This window comes from Danio rerio, chromosome 11 (assembly GCF_049306965.1).
Source record: "Danio rerio strain Tuebingen ecotype United States chromosome 11, GRCz12tu, whole genome shotgun sequence".
In the NCBI taxonomy this organism is placed as follows: Eukaryota; Metazoa; Chordata; class Actinopteri; order Cypriniformes; family Danionidae; genus Danio; species Danio rerio.
Window position 1 is genome coordinate 13,141,694 of NC_133186.1, and position 20,788 is coordinate 13,162,481.

A 20,788-nucleotide genomic window follows, 5' to 3' on the forward strand; every position below is an offset into this window, starting at 1 on the left:
ATTGTGTAATGATTAATTGAAAGAGCTCATATACTTGTTTGCAAGTTGTGTTGTTTGAAGGTAAAACTAGCTTTTGTTGCATATGTGAAATGTTTTGACACGATGTGTGCCTTTTGCAAGCATAATGTGTCATTTTGACCATGAGTACTGCTGTTTAGGGCTGTGTGTTAACTGTTTTGAAAAGGTGGAGTTTCAGTTGACAACTGCATCCAAGCAATCGAGAAAAACTGTAATGTAGTTCAGTTGGGTCATCTTCTGTGGTAACTGATGTCATTTGATCTATCCTGATTATTTCATCATCTAAACATGTAATATTGTACATCAGTTTCCCCACATCAACAATAATGCAGCAGTTATTCATCATTTGGAGTGCTTGTATCAGTTGATAATAACATCATGTGAAGTAAATGAATACATGGTTATTTCAAATGTAATGTTTGAGTTGCATTTTGAAATGGGATCAATTTGAAGTTTAATTGTGTTATATTGAAAAGGTGATCTGAGTTCAATGAATAAAGTATGTTTGACTTGTGTGTGTTGTATCCAAGCATTTGAAAAAAGAGTTAAAAGTTTTGCAAAAATGTACAATTTTGGCAAAGGTTGTGAATTTTGTGTCTAGACTTTTGAAAATTGACACCAAAGTTCTGAAATTTGTGGCAAAACAATTGTAAAAACCTGTAATAAAAAAAGAGAAAGGATAAATCTCATAGATGATGAGCACAAATCTGAAAGCATCTGTGGATCTGTCACAATCCACTCGTTTATTATCATTACTGTGGGTTTCTTCATCACAAAAATAAGCCCATGTAAGAATTGAAATATTACAAATATTTTTGATGTCTTTGACAATTCAAAACATGAGCTGAAAACAGAGACTGTTGACCACAACCCAGCAGGTGGGAATGCGGGAAAAACCAATTCCTGCTGCATTTGCATCTGAGTCTGCTGAAACTCGGCTTCAACCACCCCAACTCACACATATGGTCATTTCAATGTTTGAATGTTCCAGATTAACCTAAGTGACTTTATCTATCATGTTTGATATCATTTGAAATGTCTCAGTGCGATTGGTACAATGGTCTCATTCTCTCAGAAATAGACATAATCAAAACAATAAATATATAACTTCAGGCATCTTTTGAACCACTGTGAAGGGTGTGACTTTTCCACAGGCAGCACTAAATGCAAATGTCTTTTGTTATGCACACACCCCTGTCCTTGAGGGAATTCTTGGATTACTTAAGGTAAGGTTTGAGAAAGGCTCAGCGCGATTCTGCTTACCCCGATCAGCCCGTAACATGGAGCTTATGCTCCATGTTATGTATATTTTAAAGTCAGGAATGCATCTTTTAATCTTGGATTTATCTTTGGTAACTTGATGTATTTATTGATCTTTTATGAATTGACTGATTGAATTGGCATAATACACATTTACCTGACTAATAAATTGTTATGTTTTGAATTATTCAAACAGTCCTCGTGTTATTATCACTGATAAATGTTGTTGTCCATAGCACTACAAGCCACTGTACAGGTTAGTAACGGACTAAAACATGTTAGACGGAGCAGTGTGGCACGCTATACAATGTTGCTAGAGATCCGACTAACATATTGGCATTAATTCAAGTATTTAGACTGTAAAAGGCCAACTATGAGTTTTCTATTTAGAACAACAAAATATTGTTGAAACTAATCTAAATGTGGGTATTTAGGCCTTCATCTACAAACCTATAATCCTGTGCGATTATTATTAAAATACTTTGTCTTCATTAAGTAGATAACAGATCTATGGGGACCACATAAAAATCTCCTAAATTGAGTAAGTATAGGGTTCTGCCACTTTAGGAGAGTGGTTAATCGCCTCTGTTTAATGACCAAGACTGACAAGCTTGTATTAAGAGATTATATACCCGGCCGGTGCAAGACTCGAGATGCTATAGGAATCTGAGTAAATGAGAATAAGGTATAATAACAAATCAAAAGAATATTCAATCATAATCTAAAATATTGTGAAAGGAAACAAAATAATCTTATCAATGTTTTATAATTGGAGTCAGATAAAACGAGGATAAATATATTAATATTCTAAACCACCTCATACTAAAATTGGAGTCAGATATGAGTTAAGTTTAATATAAATCAATATTGTGCACTGGAAAGACTGAACATGCAGTGAACCTTCATCCACCATTGGATACCGTCATTGGACCAACTGGGTGGACCCTACACCCATATACAAATAAATAAAACACCACAAGCAGATTTAAAACGTCAGAATCTGCAGAACAAGGATCAGCACTGACCTTTCCAAGAAGAAGAGCGACTGCAGCAGGCTTGAACTGAAAGGCTGATTCATATTATTGAGAGTTTCTAATTCAAAAACTCTTTTGTTTAGGGTTAGTGATTCAGATCTCATTTAATGTTTACAGAATAATGAAAAATGATTTACAGACCTAATTTGCATCAATGAATTAAAACAAAACAAGAAGACTGCAATGAATAATCCCTGATATAAGGATCATTTCTAATCATTTATCAGATTTACCATTGTTTTAATTATTACGAAAAATCAGTGAAGATGCAAATTTTACTCATGCAAAAAAAAATATTACAGACAATGGATTATCAAGTTATGAATTCCAATAGTGAAGGTGGCGAGGCAGTGGCGCAGTTTCTGTGTGGAGTTTGCATTTTCCCCCTGCCTTCACGTGGGTTTCCTCTGGGTGCTCCGGTTTCCCCCACAGTCCAAAGACATGCGGTACAGGTGAATTGGGTAGACTAAATTGTCCGTAGTGTATGAGTGTGTGTGTGTGTGGATGTTTCCCAAAGATGTGTTGCGGCTGGAAGGGCATCCGCTGCGTAAAAACTTGCTGGATAATAGTGAACTATAATGCTATTGTAAGTGAATGATTAGCACAGGTTATTAAAGCATTAGTTCACTTCTATAAAAGTGAGTTTTCCTCCACTAGAGGTCGCTGTGATGATCAGATTCTCCACAGCTCTGATTCTCTCAGCTCTCGCCGGGTTCAGTGGTGCGCGCCTGTAATCCAAGCTACTGGGAGGCTGAGGCTGCGGATCGCTTGAGCTCAGGGCTTCTGGACTGCAGTGGACTATGTCGATCGGGTGTCTGCACTAAGTTCGGTATCGATATGGTGCTCCTGGGTGAGCTCGGGACCGCCAGGTCGTTTAAGGAGGAGTGAACCGGCCCAGGTCGGAAACGGAGCAGGTCAAAGCTCCCGTGCCGATCAGTAGTGGGATCGTGCCTGTGAATAGACACTTCAGTTCAGCCTGAGCGACACAGAGAGACGCAGACTTTTACATAAATTTTTTTTTTAAACTTTGATTTGTCTTTCTAACTGTAAAACTGAAGAAATAAAGATTTAGAGATGTATGATGACTATGCATTATTAATAGTAAGTAATAATTAAAAGTTTACTAGCAGACTTCAAAAAAATTATTTGTAAACAAAAATACAAAAATCATCTCAATTTCATGTCTATATTTTAAAAATATGCCTTAGACAGAAATATATTGAATTTAATTGAAAATATATCAAATTAAAAAATATATATAGAGAATAATTTTACTTTAAACATAAATGGCACATTATAATTTTTGACCCCATCAGAAACAAAAGTAACACACGGGTAGGTCACAACCAGATTTACTGGCTTCATCATGTTTGTTTTAATTATATCTGACTATGACATTGTTAATTATTTTTTTAATACCACCTGATATTGACTGTTAAAAAGCTTCCAGTACAAAATGGCATTTTTATTGATAAATTATATTATAGAGTATTATGCCAAATGCAGTTTTAATCTAGAAAGTTTTGTTTAATAAAATAGAGGAGGGGGATATATTTAAGAAATTAATAACACTTAAAAATAGTAAAGCAACAGGGTTAGATAATATTCCAGTGCAGTTCCCTCAAAGACTCCCTAAATGCGTCACTCCGATGGTTACACATATTATCAATTTTTCTATTTGTCAAGGTAAAGTTGAAAAAAGCAAGAGTTATTCCTCTTTTTAAGAAAGGTAGTAGGTTTGAGGTTAATAATTCTAGGCTGGTATCAATTTTGAGTGCTTTGTCAAAAGGGAGGGAAAAAGTTATTTATTAGCACATTGAAAAATATTGTTTAAAATGTGACGTATTGTAGAGTTTCAATCCGGTTTTAGAAAAATCATTCCACTGATTCAACAGTTTCTTTTATTTAACAAATTATATAAAGAGCGATATGGATAAAGGAAGTTAAGTGGGATGGTTTTCTTAGACCTGCAAAAAGCTTTCAATACAGTCGATCACAGGATATTGATTTTAAAAGTAAAGGCAATGGGTTTTGGTGTTTTGGCCTGTAAATGCATGAAGTCTTACCTTGAAAACAGATGTCAAATAGTAGATTTAAATGGTGTGTTTTTAGATTATTCGACCGTTTCTTATGGGGTTTCACAAGGCAGTGTTTTAGGTCCTTTGCTTTTTTAATATACATCAATGATTTGAAAATGGCCTGTTCAAAAAAGCTTTTGTTAAATGCGGATGATGCAGCAATAATTGTGTCTCATGAGAGGAAGGAATTTATTGAAAATGAAATAAACAAACTGAGGAAGTCTCTTAATGGTTTAACCTTAATAAATTGTCCTTACACTTGTGTAAACCAGAATTTATTTTATTTGGTTCAGCTGCGAAACTGAGAAAATGTGTCAGATCAGAGGTAAAAGTAGAGCATCAAATTAATGAACACAAACATGAAGGGAAATATTTAGGTTGCATTTCAGACAGTAATTTGACAGGTGAGAAGATGGCTGTTATAGTCCATTCAAAAGTTCTAAAATTAAGTTTTTAGCAAGACAGACAGAGCTCTTAGATTTACAAACTTTACAAATATTGGCTAGTGCATTAGTGCAGTCATACTTTGACTATGCTGCAGTCTTTTGGTACAGCAGTAGTTCCACAAAAATGAAAAATAAATTGCAGACGGCCCAAAATAAGTTGCAGAATTGTTATCAAAGTACTTCTACTGACACATTTAAATAATGAATATTATAGTCAAATTAATTTATTAAAAGTTGGAAAAAGGGTCACTTTTCTGAAATTGGTGATGGTGTTTAAGATTTTAAAGAAAATGTTCCCAAAATATTTACTTATCAAGTTTTAGTTAGTGAGGTACACTGTCATTCTACAAGAGCGAGTAGCAGGGGTATTTGTCCTTGTAGATTTAAGAGTGAAACAGGTAGAAAGTCTTTTCTGTGTACTGTTGCTTGGAATATACTGCCGAGGAGTTTTAAATTGATTCAATTTGAGAGTTTTATAGAGGAAATTAAAAAATGGCTGTTTTACGGTTGAAGTTGAGGATTTTTGTTGTGCTGAGTTTCTGAGCTGATGATGTTTGCACTTTATGATTTGCTCGTTCATTTTTTAAGAATATCGATGACCACGATGGAAATCAGCCTGTGGCTTTATTGTGTATTTTATCCTCGACAGTTTTTAAGATATGAATGTCAAACTGGACTTGTTTGTATATTTTTGTTAAAATTGTCAAATAAAATCAATCAATTTATTCATTCATTTTCCTTTAGCTTAGTCCCTTTATTAATCTGGGGTCGCCACAGCGGAATGAACTGCCAACTTATCCAGCATATGTTTTACACAGCGGATATCCTTCCAGCTGCAACCCAGTACTGGGAAATATCCATACACCCTCATTCACACACACACACACACACACACACACACACACACACACACACACACACACACACACGCACACACAGACACACACACACACACACACACACTATGGCTAATTTAGTTTATTCATTCACCTACAGCATAGCACATGGGTTTGGAGCACCCAGAGGAAACCCACATGAACACGGAGAGAACAAGCAAACTCCACACAGAAATGCCATCTGACCCAGTCGGGACTCCCACCAGCAGCCTTCCTACAGTGAGGCCATGTGTGTATATATATATATATATATATATATATATATATATATATATATATATATATATATATATATATATATATATATATATATATATATATATATAAATATACAGGGCTGATAGTGGAAAAAATTCCTGAGCCTGAACTTTTTTTCCTTGCCCCTGAGGTGAGTAGGGGTGGGGGTACTATGTATGCAACGCACTTTTAACACATAACTTGTGGGCCCCTGGGCCCTAATATATTAACAGCCTATGTGTAACCCTGATCATCATTATTGTCAAGTGGCTCTTTTTAGACACATGCCAGTAATGTCAGTGACACATGCCAGTGTCAGTGATCTTGTGACATGTGCCAGTAGGTGTCAGTATAAGCACGTTATAAGCACATTAATCTTATAAGTCTCCTTGCTTTAATATTTAAAAATCATTAGGCAAATGACACCTGTTATCTTACATGCATATATGTTATGAGTTTTCAACATGCATTTTATTATAACTTTTTAAAGGATATTATTTAAAATACCTTAAAATGAAAATAAGTTAAATAATAAAATAAATGAATGAATTAAAAACATAGAAAAGTCCATATTGTAGGGAACAAAGGAACTGCCAGGATGCAATAATATACAGTACAACAGATAAGTGTAACCCCTCCCATACATAAGCATGCCACAATAAATTTGACTGACATGTACTGTCAAATGACTATATTACGTACGGAAGTATGACTACGAATACATAAAATAAATGCTTTTAAATTAAAACATCGTGGAGTAGCTCAGCAAATAAACTAACTTGCGACGCGATAAATTAGGTTAAAAGTCGCGTAATGATTAAATATGGTTTTGCTCGTGTTAATTAATGTCATAAGCTTCGCCGGGTGTCGATGTCACTGCAGTGACATGCAGCGCGACACTCTGAGTGACACAGGTCACTACACATGCCACTAGCGAGTGACACATGACAGTGGAAAACCGGACGTGCCACCGGAAGTGTCACTACACTCAGTGGCATGTGCCAGTGTCATCTGTACGTCAGATGTCGTGTCACTCCATGTTAAAACTGCTACCGTGAATCCGCGTTCAAGCGCACACAATAAGCTAAAACTCGCCCCAAGCACCGGCAGAAACAAATAACAATGAATGTGTCGAGGAAAGAGTAAGGACATATCTTAATTATTTATTAATAAACTTATTCTGAGTCAGTGTCGCAAAGATCCTGACTGGCAATCTCCTCTTGGACTCGCCTTTAGAGTGAAATTCATCTTTACGGATTACATGAAGGAGTTTTTTTGTTTTCGATTTGTTTTATTTCGTTAAATAATAATTTAAAGCTTTCTATAAATATATTTATTATGTCTGTGAGGCATATACATTTTGCTTCATTTTGTTAAGCGCTCCTGTTCAAAAACCAGACGACAGAAAGCGCATAATTTTGGTTTTCTTTATTTTATAAAAACACTGTAACGTTTTTTGATGTATTACTCGTACTTTGTGAGCAAAAATGACGGATAACTTTAAATTGCTCCCACTGAAAAAATGCAAATGAATGCTCTGGCGCCCCTATGTCCTGCAAGCGTTTTATAAGCAAACTATGCACCTAATAGCACACATTCTTTAACGTTTAAGCTACCATTGTTTTATACTTGAACTGTTTTATATCTTTTATTTTAGGCAAGTCGTGATGATCTGAGAAGGCAAACTGATCAAACAGACAATGATGGTCTTCCGCTGGGCGCTGTTCGTTAAAAAAACAAACGTATTTTTAACGAATAAAAAAATGCTCCAAACGTTTTTCTAAATAAGCTGAATAAAAAAAGAAACTTAATATAAACACTTTGCCATTAGGCTACATACAAAACTGAACTATTTCATAGCTGAGACACTAAAGCCGCTTTTCCACTATCGTGCTGAATCGTTCTTTAAACAGAACTGTTCCATTCCGTGCCAAACCGGGCCAGACAGCACGGATACGGTTTCATTTTCCACTGTCGTGCTGCGACAAAGCTCTTTAAAACATTACACAAAACGCATCAGTAGTTGCCTTGGTAACGCAATGTAAACGGCTCCCTTTGTTCAATTAAAGTTAAATAAGAGCCGAAACTATTTATTTATTTATTTTTCATAAAAGCAAAAGCATGTGACTACACTGTTATGCCGCTCTATCAAATAGGGGTGCTAAATGTGCACCCTTATTTATTTATATGTTGCGCAGCTCTGGCTAAATTTTATTTGGAGGGAAAATTACCAAAATGTAACGTGATGATTAAAAATAATTGGAGGGGAAATAAATAATATTTAAAATCTCTGAACATAACAGAAAAAAACAATGATAAGACAACAATAATAGTGCATTTGCATTATAGTGGCAAAAATATCATTTTGGACAGGCCTTGTCAAAGGTGAGCGGGCACTTTCACTAATAAAACACAGCACATAAATTACATAATTACACTGCGTATTTATATCAAAAGTTGATAATGATATAAAATATACTACATTTTGATGGTAAAATGAAACCATTTAAGCGATGGCTGTTATTTGTTTTACTATTCAAACATTAAATAACGAATGCAGCAAGTGAAAAAAACGAATATGAAACAACACATATATTGCAGGATTTAAAGCATATAAAGCACTAAAATGCTGCTTTATTATCTTTTTATTTTGATCATTTTATTTTTATTTTTATAATTATTTTTGTGTTCATTATTAACTAACAAGCTGTAGGCGAAATATTGCTAGACGTTTTAGAAAATATTTGCGTAGCTATATTAAAGATCACCACAAAAAAAAAAACACAGAAACATGTTACATGCCTCATAAATGTCATATAACTTATGTATAACTGAATCATATAATTGCCTATAGCTGAAATGATGAAAATTGCTCATTTTGTTTTTATAAAACATTTGTCAAAACGTATTGATATTTTTTGAGTAAAAGCAATACTGACATTTAAGAATCCATATTTATTTAATTCATTCATTCTTTTGAATTGTTTATTAGTGCATATGCTATAATATAAATCATACAACAGTACCTTGGACAGTTACAGTGCCGCTCCGTAAAGCTTTCAGGCAATGTCTTTTGAACGGCCGACATTACAACACGAACACGCCGTCCTTCAGGTAGTCTCGCCGGTATTAACAAGCTGTCCTGGCTTTGAATTAAAAAGTGCAATTATTTCCTCGTTGTTAAAAGAGTCTGCAAGTTCGTGTTCCATGGATATAGTGATGTTGTTGGGGAATTTGGACATCGACGAGGCCAAGCGTGACTTTATTCGCTTTATTCGATGCGCAGCAGGGAAAAAAAGTCAGCAGCGCAAGTCGTTGGCATGTCTCTCCCGGATCAGAGCGAGTTTTGTGCTGTGAAATACAGCGCTGCGTGCAATAAACTCACATTCAGCAGGAGAAGTAGTTCTGTATTCAAGTCAATAAAATAATAACTTTAATGAATAAAATATCTTCGTTAGAATGTGATGAGTTATTCACTTCTCTGCCAGAGACTGCTCTATTGTTTTAAAACCCTTTTCAAACTGTATCGTTTAGACCTGGATCATTATTTTATATTAAATGCACTGTAGTTTATTGAGGATGTCTGATGACTTGCGCGCTTCTGCTGAGCCAGCTGTGGTAGCTTAGCAACCGAGTCGCGACGTCAACACACAGAATCTGTCAGCACAGTTCAGCACGGTTGTCTAACCGTGCCGAGAATTCCGTGCCGAGAACGGTTTGTAATCGTGCCGCGCCGTTCCAGGCTCAGTGGAGAAACAACCGTAACCGTACCGAAGTGTTCTTAGAACGGTTTGGCACGATAGTGGAAAAGCAGCTTAAGTTGTTTAAGGAGAAGGGGGAAATATATTTTTGTCCCATCTATTGCTTCACCGTTATTTCGAGAATAAACCCAGCGTAAATATGCAGATGTCATTCCCAAAACATATCAGCGTATATGTGCCGAAAACTAAAGTTTCATACAAATTCTGAATGGATTATAGCCTGGAAAGTGCAAAGCACGCTCCTCTTATTATCACTAAAAAGCGTCACTAATCTTAGTTCATAGAGATCTCACAAAGATCCGTTAATTTATAAAGCTCTCTAAATTACACAATTAATCTTTTATTTACATGGCGTCTACACTCAAAAGATGATTCACGAGCACACAAAATGGCACTTAATAAAAACCAATCCGGCGCTTTCAGCAGTGAGTGAATTCTGTGAATCTAGAGAAATGACAGATCAATATCCGTGAACCTGATTTTTTTTTTTTCCCGCAGCCACAGTACGCCGGAAATCCGGCGTGGTGCCGGAACGCCATCACCCCTGTATATTTATAAAGATACATTATTTTTTCCCTTAATAGCTACATTTTAAAGAAATCTATTTGCTTAAGTCAGCTGAACAGTAAACAACAACAGCAATAGAAACCACTAAAGGACACCATATGAACACAGCCAAAATGACTTATTAGAGCATGCACATCTTTGTCATTCCAATGGATTTTTAAAAATATGTACATGCCGCCTTTTCTTCCATGTTTCTTGAACTTTTCCCCTTTATGAGGAAAACTATTGAAAACTATAAAAGCTGTTCAGCGTTTTATTTTTTTCTGATTAACATTCAATAAACTTAAACTAAAAGTTTTAGATTGTGAGCAGGACAGCACACTGGTTCTCCCGCAGCATGTTTGTTCATCATTTCTATCTTAATGTGTTGATCATTTTCTTTTGTGTTTCTGTATTGTGTGAAGGTCAACCAGTCCACAGTTTATGCTGCTATAATCTTTATTCAGTTTTATTCATAAACTATGTACAATATATACACTGTGCTCACGTCGGCTCCAGGTCTCTTGGGTGAAGGTCTCTCAGTGAGGTGGTCTCTTCTGGTCTCCGTGCGTCTCTGGTGGAGATGGGGAACGGGAACGTTTCCCTCTGGCGTCCTGGACTGAAGATGCTGCACCAGCTGAGGAAGAGGAGGGCAGCGGCTTGGTCTGGCAGGAGAAGGATGACCTCTTTTTCTTCTCAGCAGCATAGGCCTCACTGAACAGATCGAGCGCAAACACACACAAGCAGACATAATGTGAGATTTTCACAAACACTAGAACATGCTGCAATGCCAAGTACAGTTTACTCACGCGTCTATGATGGGAATGACGTATTTGCCGCTGTCGTCCATCATGACTCCCTTTCGGTTTGGGTCGTCCACCTCCAACAGGAAGCTGCGGGGAATCCCTGTGCTCCTCCGGATGCGCTTATGCGGAGCAGAGCTGCTGCCCTGTGAATTCATGAGTGACAGTCAAACGACAGAGCAAACAATCTGACTGATGGAGACAAGAGCTCAAGTTCACAGCAACCATAAGCTTACAAAACCCAGTTACCCCTTTAGAGGGGCAGTGCCTAATGTGGTGTCCTGGGATCCCACAGTGAAAGCAGACATAGTTGGGTGGAAGAAGCCCAAGCAGTGTCATGGCCTCACTGATAAACATCAGAACCATGAGAATCAGCTCTAACATTTCTCACAAACCAAACCTGTCAGTGTCTGAACGCTCACCTGCTGGAGTAGTAGCACAGACTGGACTGGTACATCACCGCTTTTAGCTTGTCCTCCTCTGATGCCTTTGCCTCAGCCAAATTCTCAGTCTGTTTCACAGGCATTTGCACATTAGAATTTTATTTTACTGGTCTGTTTAAGAAGCTGTGTGTGTGTGTGTGGGGGGGGGGGGGTGTTTTACACTGAGTATTGATATTCTGCATTTCATGTCATTATGACTCCTCAAATGCAAACACTGCAGTTCAATACAGAGCAGCACAGTGGGGTGAATTAATCAGTTGTTCAATACCTTCAACAGCTGCTCCAGTGAGAGGAGTGAAGAATCACCTGTTTGAGAAGATTTAGCTGATGGTCCAGCTTGATGTCTGCAAAACAAAGGAGCTTGTGTGACTAAAACACCACAGACAGACTCAAACTCTTGATATAACATCTATCAGAGGATGATTGCGCTCATTTCACATGACTTACCCAACAAATCTTCTGTTGGAGGTCTTCAGTCCAGCCGCAGGGACCCGTCTGATGAGGACAGATGTGTTTTTGGGGATGAGAGCATCATCATCTGTGTATTCTGACAGCAAAATAAAGTTTGAATATAGTAATAATCATTTACCATGGTATACTTTGAGTGCCATTAGCATTTTAAAACACTCAAAACATCACTATATGTCACCATCAGAGTCATGATAATAAATCACAGCTTCTACAAGTCTGTCTGATAACACATCTAATGTTAGTGTAGTATAGTTTAAGTGGCTTTTCCTCATCTCACCTTTATCAGTTTGGGCGTTGCTGATCTTCAGCTGGCAGAACTTCAGCCTCTCACGCCTCATGATCTGCCGCTTCAGCTCTCCCACAGTGATGTTGAGGCCCTCAAACTGGAGCGAGTCGTAGGTGAGTCGACTCTGAAACCTGTAATGAACACAAGACATACTAAACACAAAACACAGTGTGATAACAAGGGTCAAACCTGAATGAAGGGAGCAGCAGGCGATCAATCGATGTATCCAACAATCAATAATATCAATAATCTGGGAATCAGTTGCCACGAAGGACGCCGAGATCAGATGCCAATGACAGAGCAAGTTCAAAACAACACAAAAAGAACCGTTGCCATGGATGCTGACGATCACGTGACGAGGCGCTAAAAAACTTCCGCGTTATTTTCTCATTAATAATAGTGAAATCATTACAATGATAATAATAAAATAAACAGCAGAACAGTTGGCCATCTCTGAATAATACACAGTGGCGTTTCCTTACACGAATGATTCAGGACTCTGTATAAAGTCGGGCGAGTCACTGAATCAGTAATTCGTGGCTGAATGAATCACTTAAAGCTTCACTCGATTAAAGCGGTCTCTTGCTGCCACCTATTGGCGACTTGTTTTTCCGTTTTAAAGTTGTTGTTGTTTTTTTTTTTTTGATGGTGCAATAGTTTTTTTTATTTTTTATTATTAGATCTTATAAGAACATACAGAAAAAAGAACAAATGACCGAACAAAGAAACATCTTATTCATCTAGAAAGTCCAAATAGCAGCATTCACACAAAAAACAGATAAAAAAAACAAATAAATATATATTAAAAAAATAATAAAATTGAAATAAATAAAAAGCAAAATACAATGCACTATAATACAAAGGGGTTAATCATCAAAAAATGCCTTTAACAGACTACACAGTTTAAGGGCTTTTTTATGTCTCATCAGCTTTAAGGAATTGAAGAAGACCATTAAATCCTTGTGGAAACGCAGAAAAGTGGGGGGGTTATTAAAAAATCTGCATTTATGAATGAAATAGTTTGCCAAAGTCACAATATTGTTAACCAAAAATTCCAGCTCAGAATTCTGACAAAAAGATAAATATTTTACAGTTTTAAAATCAAAATCAGGTATTACATATTTTAATCTTAACCAAACAGTAATGTCATCCCATAACTTTTTTGAAAATTTGCATAAATAAAACAAATGTTCCAATGACTCTATGTCTGCTTCACAAAAGGTACAAACGTTACAATCCAAATTAAATCTGTGTCTGAGGAACTCATTACAAGGATAAATATCGTTAATAATTTTAAACTGAACTTCTTTTGCCTTTGGTAGAAGTGGAAAAGAGAGAAATCTTGTTCGAATTCGAACCACCTTGTCTTCTGGAAAATCTAAAACAAGGGGTCTTTTCTTAACTTTAGAAGGGAAAAGCTGTGTATTTACTAACCTTCTTAAGGTCTTATTATTACAGCTCTGCCCAGTAAAATTAATACCAGAAATAAATAAGGTTGCCCAATCTTGGTATCACAGAAGAATAACCCAATTCCCCTTTGATTAGCTGAACCAAACCACCAGGAATAGCTTTCAACAAAGACAAATACAATTTCTAAGTACAAATAATATGGTATTTTTCACAAAAATCATCATAATTAAGGAAATTTCCAACCCCATCCAAAATTTGTAAAATAGACCAAACACCTTTGTCCATCCACTCTTGAAAAAACACAGATTTCCTCTTAATAAGTATATACTTATTATTCCACAAAGAACAGCTATGTGGCGAAAAATTATGTTTGTATATTAACTTCCAATACAGTAATACCTGACTATGAAAAGATGACAATTTACACTTTAACTTTGATGGCTCAAAATCGCATCTTAAAAGAAAGTCTATGCCCCCAAAGAAATCAAAAAATTTAGAAGAAAACCTAAACCAGAAAGAATGTTTATGTCGAAGGAAGGTTTGAAGCCACTTCAGCTTAAGGGTACCATTCATAACATCAAAATCAATTACATTCAATCCACCTTCAATGATTGGTTTCACTACATCTGATTTTCTTAGAAAATGATGCTTATTTTTCCCTAGAAATTTATATTGCATTTGATTCAGATTTTTAACGTACCTATCAGAAATACGTAAAGAAAAAGCTGGGTAAATCATCCTGGAAAGTGCTTCTGACTTTTGTAAAACAATTCTACCAAAAATAGATAGATCCCTTTGAACCCACAAATTTAATATTTTTTGACTTTTTATCAAATTATCCATCAAATTAGCTTTTTCCCTATCTTTAGGGTCTTTAGAAATAACAACACCCAAGTATTTTACCTCATTTTTAACTGGAATATTGAACAGTTGTGTTTCGGTATGGTTATGGATTGCCATAAGCTCACATTTTTTTAAATTCAATTGCAGACCAGAAGCATTTGAAAAATGAGACACCAGATTAATGGCAACTGAAATCTGCTCTGCATTACTGAGAAACAGGGTGGTATCGTCTGCTAGTTGACTTATTATTAATTGACTCCCTAAAACATTCAAAGTTCTGATAGCTCTGCAATTTTTAACATACAATGCTAATAATTCAGCTACTAAAATAAATAAATATGGGCTTGTTGGATCCCCTTGTCTGATGCCTCTATTAATGTTAAACCTCTTCGAAGTCCCAAATGGTAATGATACTGAACTATTTATGTCTTTATATAACATTTCTATTACTTTACCAAATTTATGACCAAAACCAAAAAAATTCTAAATAAAATTATGTTCTACAGTATCAAATGCCTTGTAGAAGTCAAGAAATAAAACAAACCCATCCTCTTTAATTAAATGTCCATAATCAATTAGATCTAAGACAAGTCTAATGTTTTTGTGAATTAGCCTTTCTTTAATAAAACCAGACTGAGTTTCACTTATAACTTGATTCAATCTAAATTTCAATCTATTAGCTATAGCAGATGTAAGAATTTTATAATCCACATTGAGTAGAGTAATCGGCCTCAAATTCTCAATAATTCTTTTATCTTTGTTTGCCTTTGGAATAAGAATAATTAAGCCCTGTTTCATAGTTGTAAGTAAAGTATTAGAATTAAAACACTATTTTAATGCTGCAAATAACAAATGTTTTATATCCTCCCAAAAAATTTTGTAGAAGTTAGTAGTCAAACCATCCTGACCAGGAGACTTACCCAAACACATTTTTTTAATAGCTGCTTTAAGTTCCTCTAGCTTCAAATCCTCATCACACATTTCTTTAAATTCAATATCTATCTGTGGGATATAATCTTTAACCTTTTCTAGAAATTGAATAGCATTATTTTCAGAATATGATGAAGAATAAATATTACTATAAAATGAATATATTTCCTCAGATATCAGTTTAGAATCCGTAATTATTGTATCCTTAATAACTAAAGTATGAATTGCATTACTTTGCTGTCTCCTCTTTTCTAATTGACAAAAGTAAGCTGTGTTCTTCTCTCCTTCTTCCATCCATTTTGCCCGAGACCTTACAAAAGCTCCTTGTGCTTTCATTACATACATGCTGTCTAATTTAGCTTGAAGAGTGATTCACTTTTCCACATCTTTAACCTTATCGTGTGTTACAGCAATCATTAATTTCCTGAATTATTCTTAATTCTTTTTGCAATATATCGCTTCTCTTTTGTTTACCAAACCGAATAGAAATTTCCCTTGTTTCAAATTTAAAGTACTCCCATTTAATCCCACTGGAATTTAAAGAGAAATCATTCTCAACCTCACTAATTAGGTTTTTAATTTGACTACAATAAACTTTATCCTTTAAAAGTTCTGCATTGAACTTCCAATAGTCTTTCTTAGTAGTATTTTTTCTTACTGGTGTCAAAGTTAATGAAATCAAACAGTGATCTGTCAATGGTGCAGCAGAAATTAAAACCTGGTTCGCAAGCTCCAGATATTCCTCAGTTATGAGCCAAAAATCTATTCGTGACCTAGATGACCCATTAGGTTTGATCCAAGAGAACTGATTGGTATTAGGATTCTTGACTCTCCATACATCTGAAATGATAAATGATGAAGTAAAGTTGACTTTTTAATGGTCTTATGGCACTGTTTGGATAAAAATAAACAGCAGTACGGTCCCAAATAAAATATAGTTATTTAAACTAAATACTATAGTATTTTAGAACCACATAGTAAAGTTTATTGTACTGAATAGTTAATCACAATGTTGTGCTATTTAAAGGGAACTGTGGTGCAGAGTCGGGTTGGAAGAAACTCCAAGCATTTCTGTTTTCGCAAGGTTAAGCTGCAGATGATGATCTTTCATCCAGTGTGAAATGTCCGACAGGCAGGCTGAGATGCGAGCTGGAACCGAGGGATCATCAGGGTGACAAGAGAGGTAGTTGGGTATCATCAGCATAGCAGTGGTAGGAGAATCCATGTTTCTGAATGACTGGTCCTAGAGATGTCGCGTGTAGATGGAGAAGAGAAGTGGCCCAAGAACAGAGCCTTGAGGTATCCCAGTGTTTAGATGCTGTAGGTTGGACACCTTTCCCCTCCAAGACACCCTGAATGACCTGTCAGAGAGGTAAGATCTGAACCATTGAATAACAGTGCCTGCAACGCCCAGTGACTCATATATATTATATATATAATGATTAATACATATAGAAACAATATTTTCATAACTAAATTATTTATAATTTGCCGTTTAACAGCAAAACATCTCGTCAAATAGGCCACAGTTCATCAGGAAATGAAAAGCTTTTAAATGACAACAGAAAAGCAGTTCAGCGACTAACATTCACTCATTCAGTGAGTATCTCATTTATTCATTCATTCATTCATTCACTAATTGAATCAACACTTTTTCAATCACTTAATATGGTGTCAGATGCAGATGTGGCCTCTAGTGTAATCCACAGTTCATATATTGCACAATGACGCTAAAGGCCACCATATTATAAAATACTGCAGGTTGTTGGTTGCAGATTAATAATCACAAACATAATTTTTTAATCATAAAACAGCTAAAAACATATTTAGTGTCAGAGAGGACAAAGTGGTTTTAGTTTACCTTTTATCTTTAATATTAAACAGCTTTTTAGTCTTTAGACCAGAATAAATAACTTGTGGTACTTGTATAAACAATGTTCAGCTCAGGCTTAGTAATTCAGCATGATGTGCTGCTAAAGCTGAAACAGTCTATCAATTTATGCCACAGATTGTGTGAGATTCTGTCTAGTCTTATAGATGTTAAAAACACTGATGGAGGTCAAAACCGCATCTGACACCACAGTTAGTGGATGAGTAAGAGTAAACTGAATAATAAATATGTAACTCAGTTAATGATAGTTATTCACTGCATGAATGAATGTTAGATGAGGAACTGGTATTTAAGTGGAAAATTAAAACATTAAAGCTTTACTTTTACAGAGGTTCACTCTTTGCACAATCTTAAATGGATAGTTCACCGCATAAATATGATTGTGACGATTATGAATTAACATTTTTGGGTCAATTATCCCTTAGCTCACATAAATTATCCCAGAGCATTATTTCAGCATCAATGATCATTCACAATAGTCATATCACAAGAAATACAAGGTTGAGTCTGGATTATAATTTAGCATTTGCGTGTGTTTCTGAGGCCTGCGACTGTAAAAGCATTCAGGTCTAATAAATTGCATAATTTGTCATTTTAATAGCAAATCATTTTATTTAATTAAAAAATGAAGACAATAGCAGTATTATTTTACATTTGATTATTACATTACTGTACCTGAATACTGTTAGACTCGTTGAAAAACAACAAAGCTCGGTTCATTTTATTTCAGAATTTTATATTGTATTTATCTCTGCTCGTAGATTGTTTGTAATGTTTTATGCAGATGCACACCTAATATAAACAAATCACCCATTCTGTAATATGTTTTCTACAGCTATATGTATTATGATACAATAAACCACTTTTACTGTAAAAAAAAACGAAAGTATACTACAATATTTATTACATTTTATTAGTTGATACAGAAAACAGAATGTTGTGGCACTCATAAAGAGTTGTAAAGGCTAATAAATATGGTATAATAATCTTTAGTTCAAAAACACTGTTGATACTAATTACTGTAATTTTTTTATTTGTGATCATACTGCTGTTTATTATTATCTAATGTCATAAGGCTATGAAGTCAGTTTTTATTCATCATTCAGTTTTCCTCCACTAGAGGTCGCTGTGATGATCAGATTCTCCACAGCTCTGATTCTCTCAGCTCTCGCCGGGTTCAGTGGCGCGCGCCTGTAATCCAAGCTACTGGGAGGCTGAGGCTGCGGATCGCTTGAGCTCAGGGCTTCTAGACTGCAGTGGACTATGTTGATCGGGTGTCCGCGCTAAGTTCGGTATCGATATGGTTCTCCTGGGGGAGCTCGGGACCACCAGGTCGTTTAAGGAGGGGTGAACCGGCCCAGGTCGGAGACGGAGCAGGTCAAATCCCCCATGCTGATCAGTAGTGGGATCGCGCCTGTGAATAGACACTGCAGTGCAGCCTGAGCGACACAGAGAGACGCAGACTTTTACACTAGTTGTTTTTACTCTGATATATCTTTCTAACAGTAAAAAGAAGTAATAAAGGTTTTGAGATGAATGACATGACTGTGTGTTAATAATTAGAAATAACTAAAAGTTTAGTTTTTTCGAGTGATGGGTTGCAGCTGGAAGGGCATCTGCTAAAAACGTGCTGGATAAGTTGGGGGTTCATTCCGCTGTGGTAAACCAACAAGACTAAACAGAAATACAGAAATTATCTCAATTTCATGAGTATATTTTGAAAAGATGATGTTTTAAACAGAAATATGTTTTGCTGTGGTTACTAACTCATAAGTGTGGTCTATCAATATCGGGTGGTATTTTAAAAAATTCTAGAAGAATTTCACTAAAGTTCTCCCCGTGTTGGTGTGGGTTTTCACTGGTTGGTCCGGTTTCCCCCACAAGTCCAAAAGACATACGGTATAGGTGAATTGGGTAAGCTAAATTGTCTGTAGTGTATGGGTGTTTTCCAGTAATGGGTTGCAACATGGGAGGGCATCCTCTGCGTAAAACATATGCTGCATAAGTTGGCGGTTCATTCCGCTGTGGTGACCCCCGGTTAATTAAGGGACTAAGCCGAAATGAAAATGAATGATTGAATGAATTTCACTTTAAACATAATTTACACATTGTTACTTTGAACCCATCATCTGATATTTGGCAGCTCCATCAAGGGTTCTGCATTGTGTTTTCTTTTTATTGTGGGAATAACCAGACAGGTATCAGCAGTTGTGACGGCTCTTTATTCATAAGGTTTTACTTTTATTTGTTCATCCGTCAGGCTATAGTGATTATTGGCTTTAATGTATTTAGCCTTTCAGTATAGGCCTCCAGCAACGTAGAAAGAGTTTGGCCTCATAAAATAATCCCCCAAACAGCTGTGAAAATTGACCAAAAACAATCAATTTTATTTTGTCACTAATTGATATATATATTCATCACAATGAAAAATATTTTTCTTTTTAGAATATTTATTAGTGATGCATGCAATGATTACAGAATAAACAAAAAATGCAAAGAATGGCAATGACTGATTTTTGAAATCTCTTTTGACAATTGCAAAAAGAGACTGAAAGGGCAGAAGCACAGCTTCGTCTGACAGAGGAACAACTGACTCTGACCAAACTGCAGCAAACCAAGGCCAAGGACTTGAGATCCGCCTCCTAAAGGCTACGCTCAGACAAGCTGCTCTCTCCACATCAGATGAGGAAGTCTGAGATTATTGTGGAGTTTTTGACATTAAGTCTTTTTTTTATTTACATCTATATTTGAAAACTTGTTATAAATATCCTCAATGTACAGTGTTTCAGGTATCAGATGAGTGGACTGCTGGAAGAGGATGCGGTGTTGTTTTTCTTGCTTTTATTATTTATTATTACTATTAATTTAATATTTATTAAGTTTTCATTTAAAAAAAAAATAAAGTTATGTTGACCCCACGCTGGCTATTCTACTTGTCGCTCTTTACATATCTATAGTTCTACATTGTGATTTCCTATCCTGTTTGAGCACTGGTTATCCAGATTTAGTGATTCTGAAAAGTTCCTATCCGTATCAGTTTGATCCAATTCGATGTTGCTCTGAAAAACTGGCTCAAAAAGTAAGCTGGATTACCTGATCACGGATCGCAAAAACAGAATTACTAAATCTGGATCAATTTGATCCGGATTAAACCTTTTGAAAAAAGGCCAGCAGCTGACCGTTACAGATACAGCATGCAGCACCGAGGACCGTCTATCTCCACAGCTTCAGACATGGTTTTATGACAACCTTTGTAAATGTTTGCAATTAGGAATCCTTCTGCAGAAGACATGTCAGTGTTTATTTTGACGTAAACTGTTATTTTATGAAACATTTAATGTTGCGTGTTTATATGCATATTTTTATATATAATAAATGAATACACATTTAAATACATATGTTTGTGTGTTTTTGTTTCTCTGCTGAAGCACCGCA

The 20,788-nt window shown here is 35.8% G+C and overlaps 1 protein-coding gene across 2 annotated transcripts; it reads right to left on the reverse strand.

The window, feature by feature from the left end:
- Nucleotides 1-10,717: 10,717 nt before the first annotated feature.
- LOC110439268 (E3 ubiquitin-protein ligase RBBP6) lies at nt 10,718-12,576 on the reverse strand. 2 transcript variants are annotated; one of them, XM_073916514.1, is made up of 7 exons: nt 12,271-12,576; nt 11,970-12,069; nt 11,791-11,866; nt 11,502-11,590; nt 11,329-11,425; nt 11,086-11,225; nt 10,718-10,990 (listed from the first exon to the last, which is right to left on the reverse strand). In XM_073916514.1, exons 1-7 carry the CDS (start codon nt 12,428-12,430, stop codon nt 10,816-10,818), a joined length of 837 nt encoding a protein of 278 aa, XP_073772615.1. In that variant the 5' UTR covers nt 12,431-12,576; the 3' UTR covers nt 10,718-10,815. The 2 variants fall into 2 exon arrangements, with proteins under 2 accessions (XP_073772615.1, XP_073772616.1); XM_073916515.1 differs by lacking the exon at nt 11,329-11,425.
- Between the last annotated feature and the right edge of the window lie 8,212 nt (nt 12,577-20,788).

Bases quoted from the DNA above. Each gene is read 5' to 3' on its own strand.
- LOC110439268 (XM_073916514.1), bottom strand. From the start codon at position 12,430: ATGTCTTGTGTTCATTACAGGTTTCAGAGTCGACTCACCTACGACTCG. The intron at 11,867-11,969 runs GTAAGTCATGTG...TTTGTTTTGCAG, and splicing joins TCCAACAGAAGATTTGTTGG to ACATCAAGCTGGACCATCAG. The intron at 11,426-11,501 runs GTGAGCGTTCAG...GATGTTTATCAG, and splicing joins CTGTGCTACTACTCCAGCAG to TGAGGCCATGACACTGCTTG.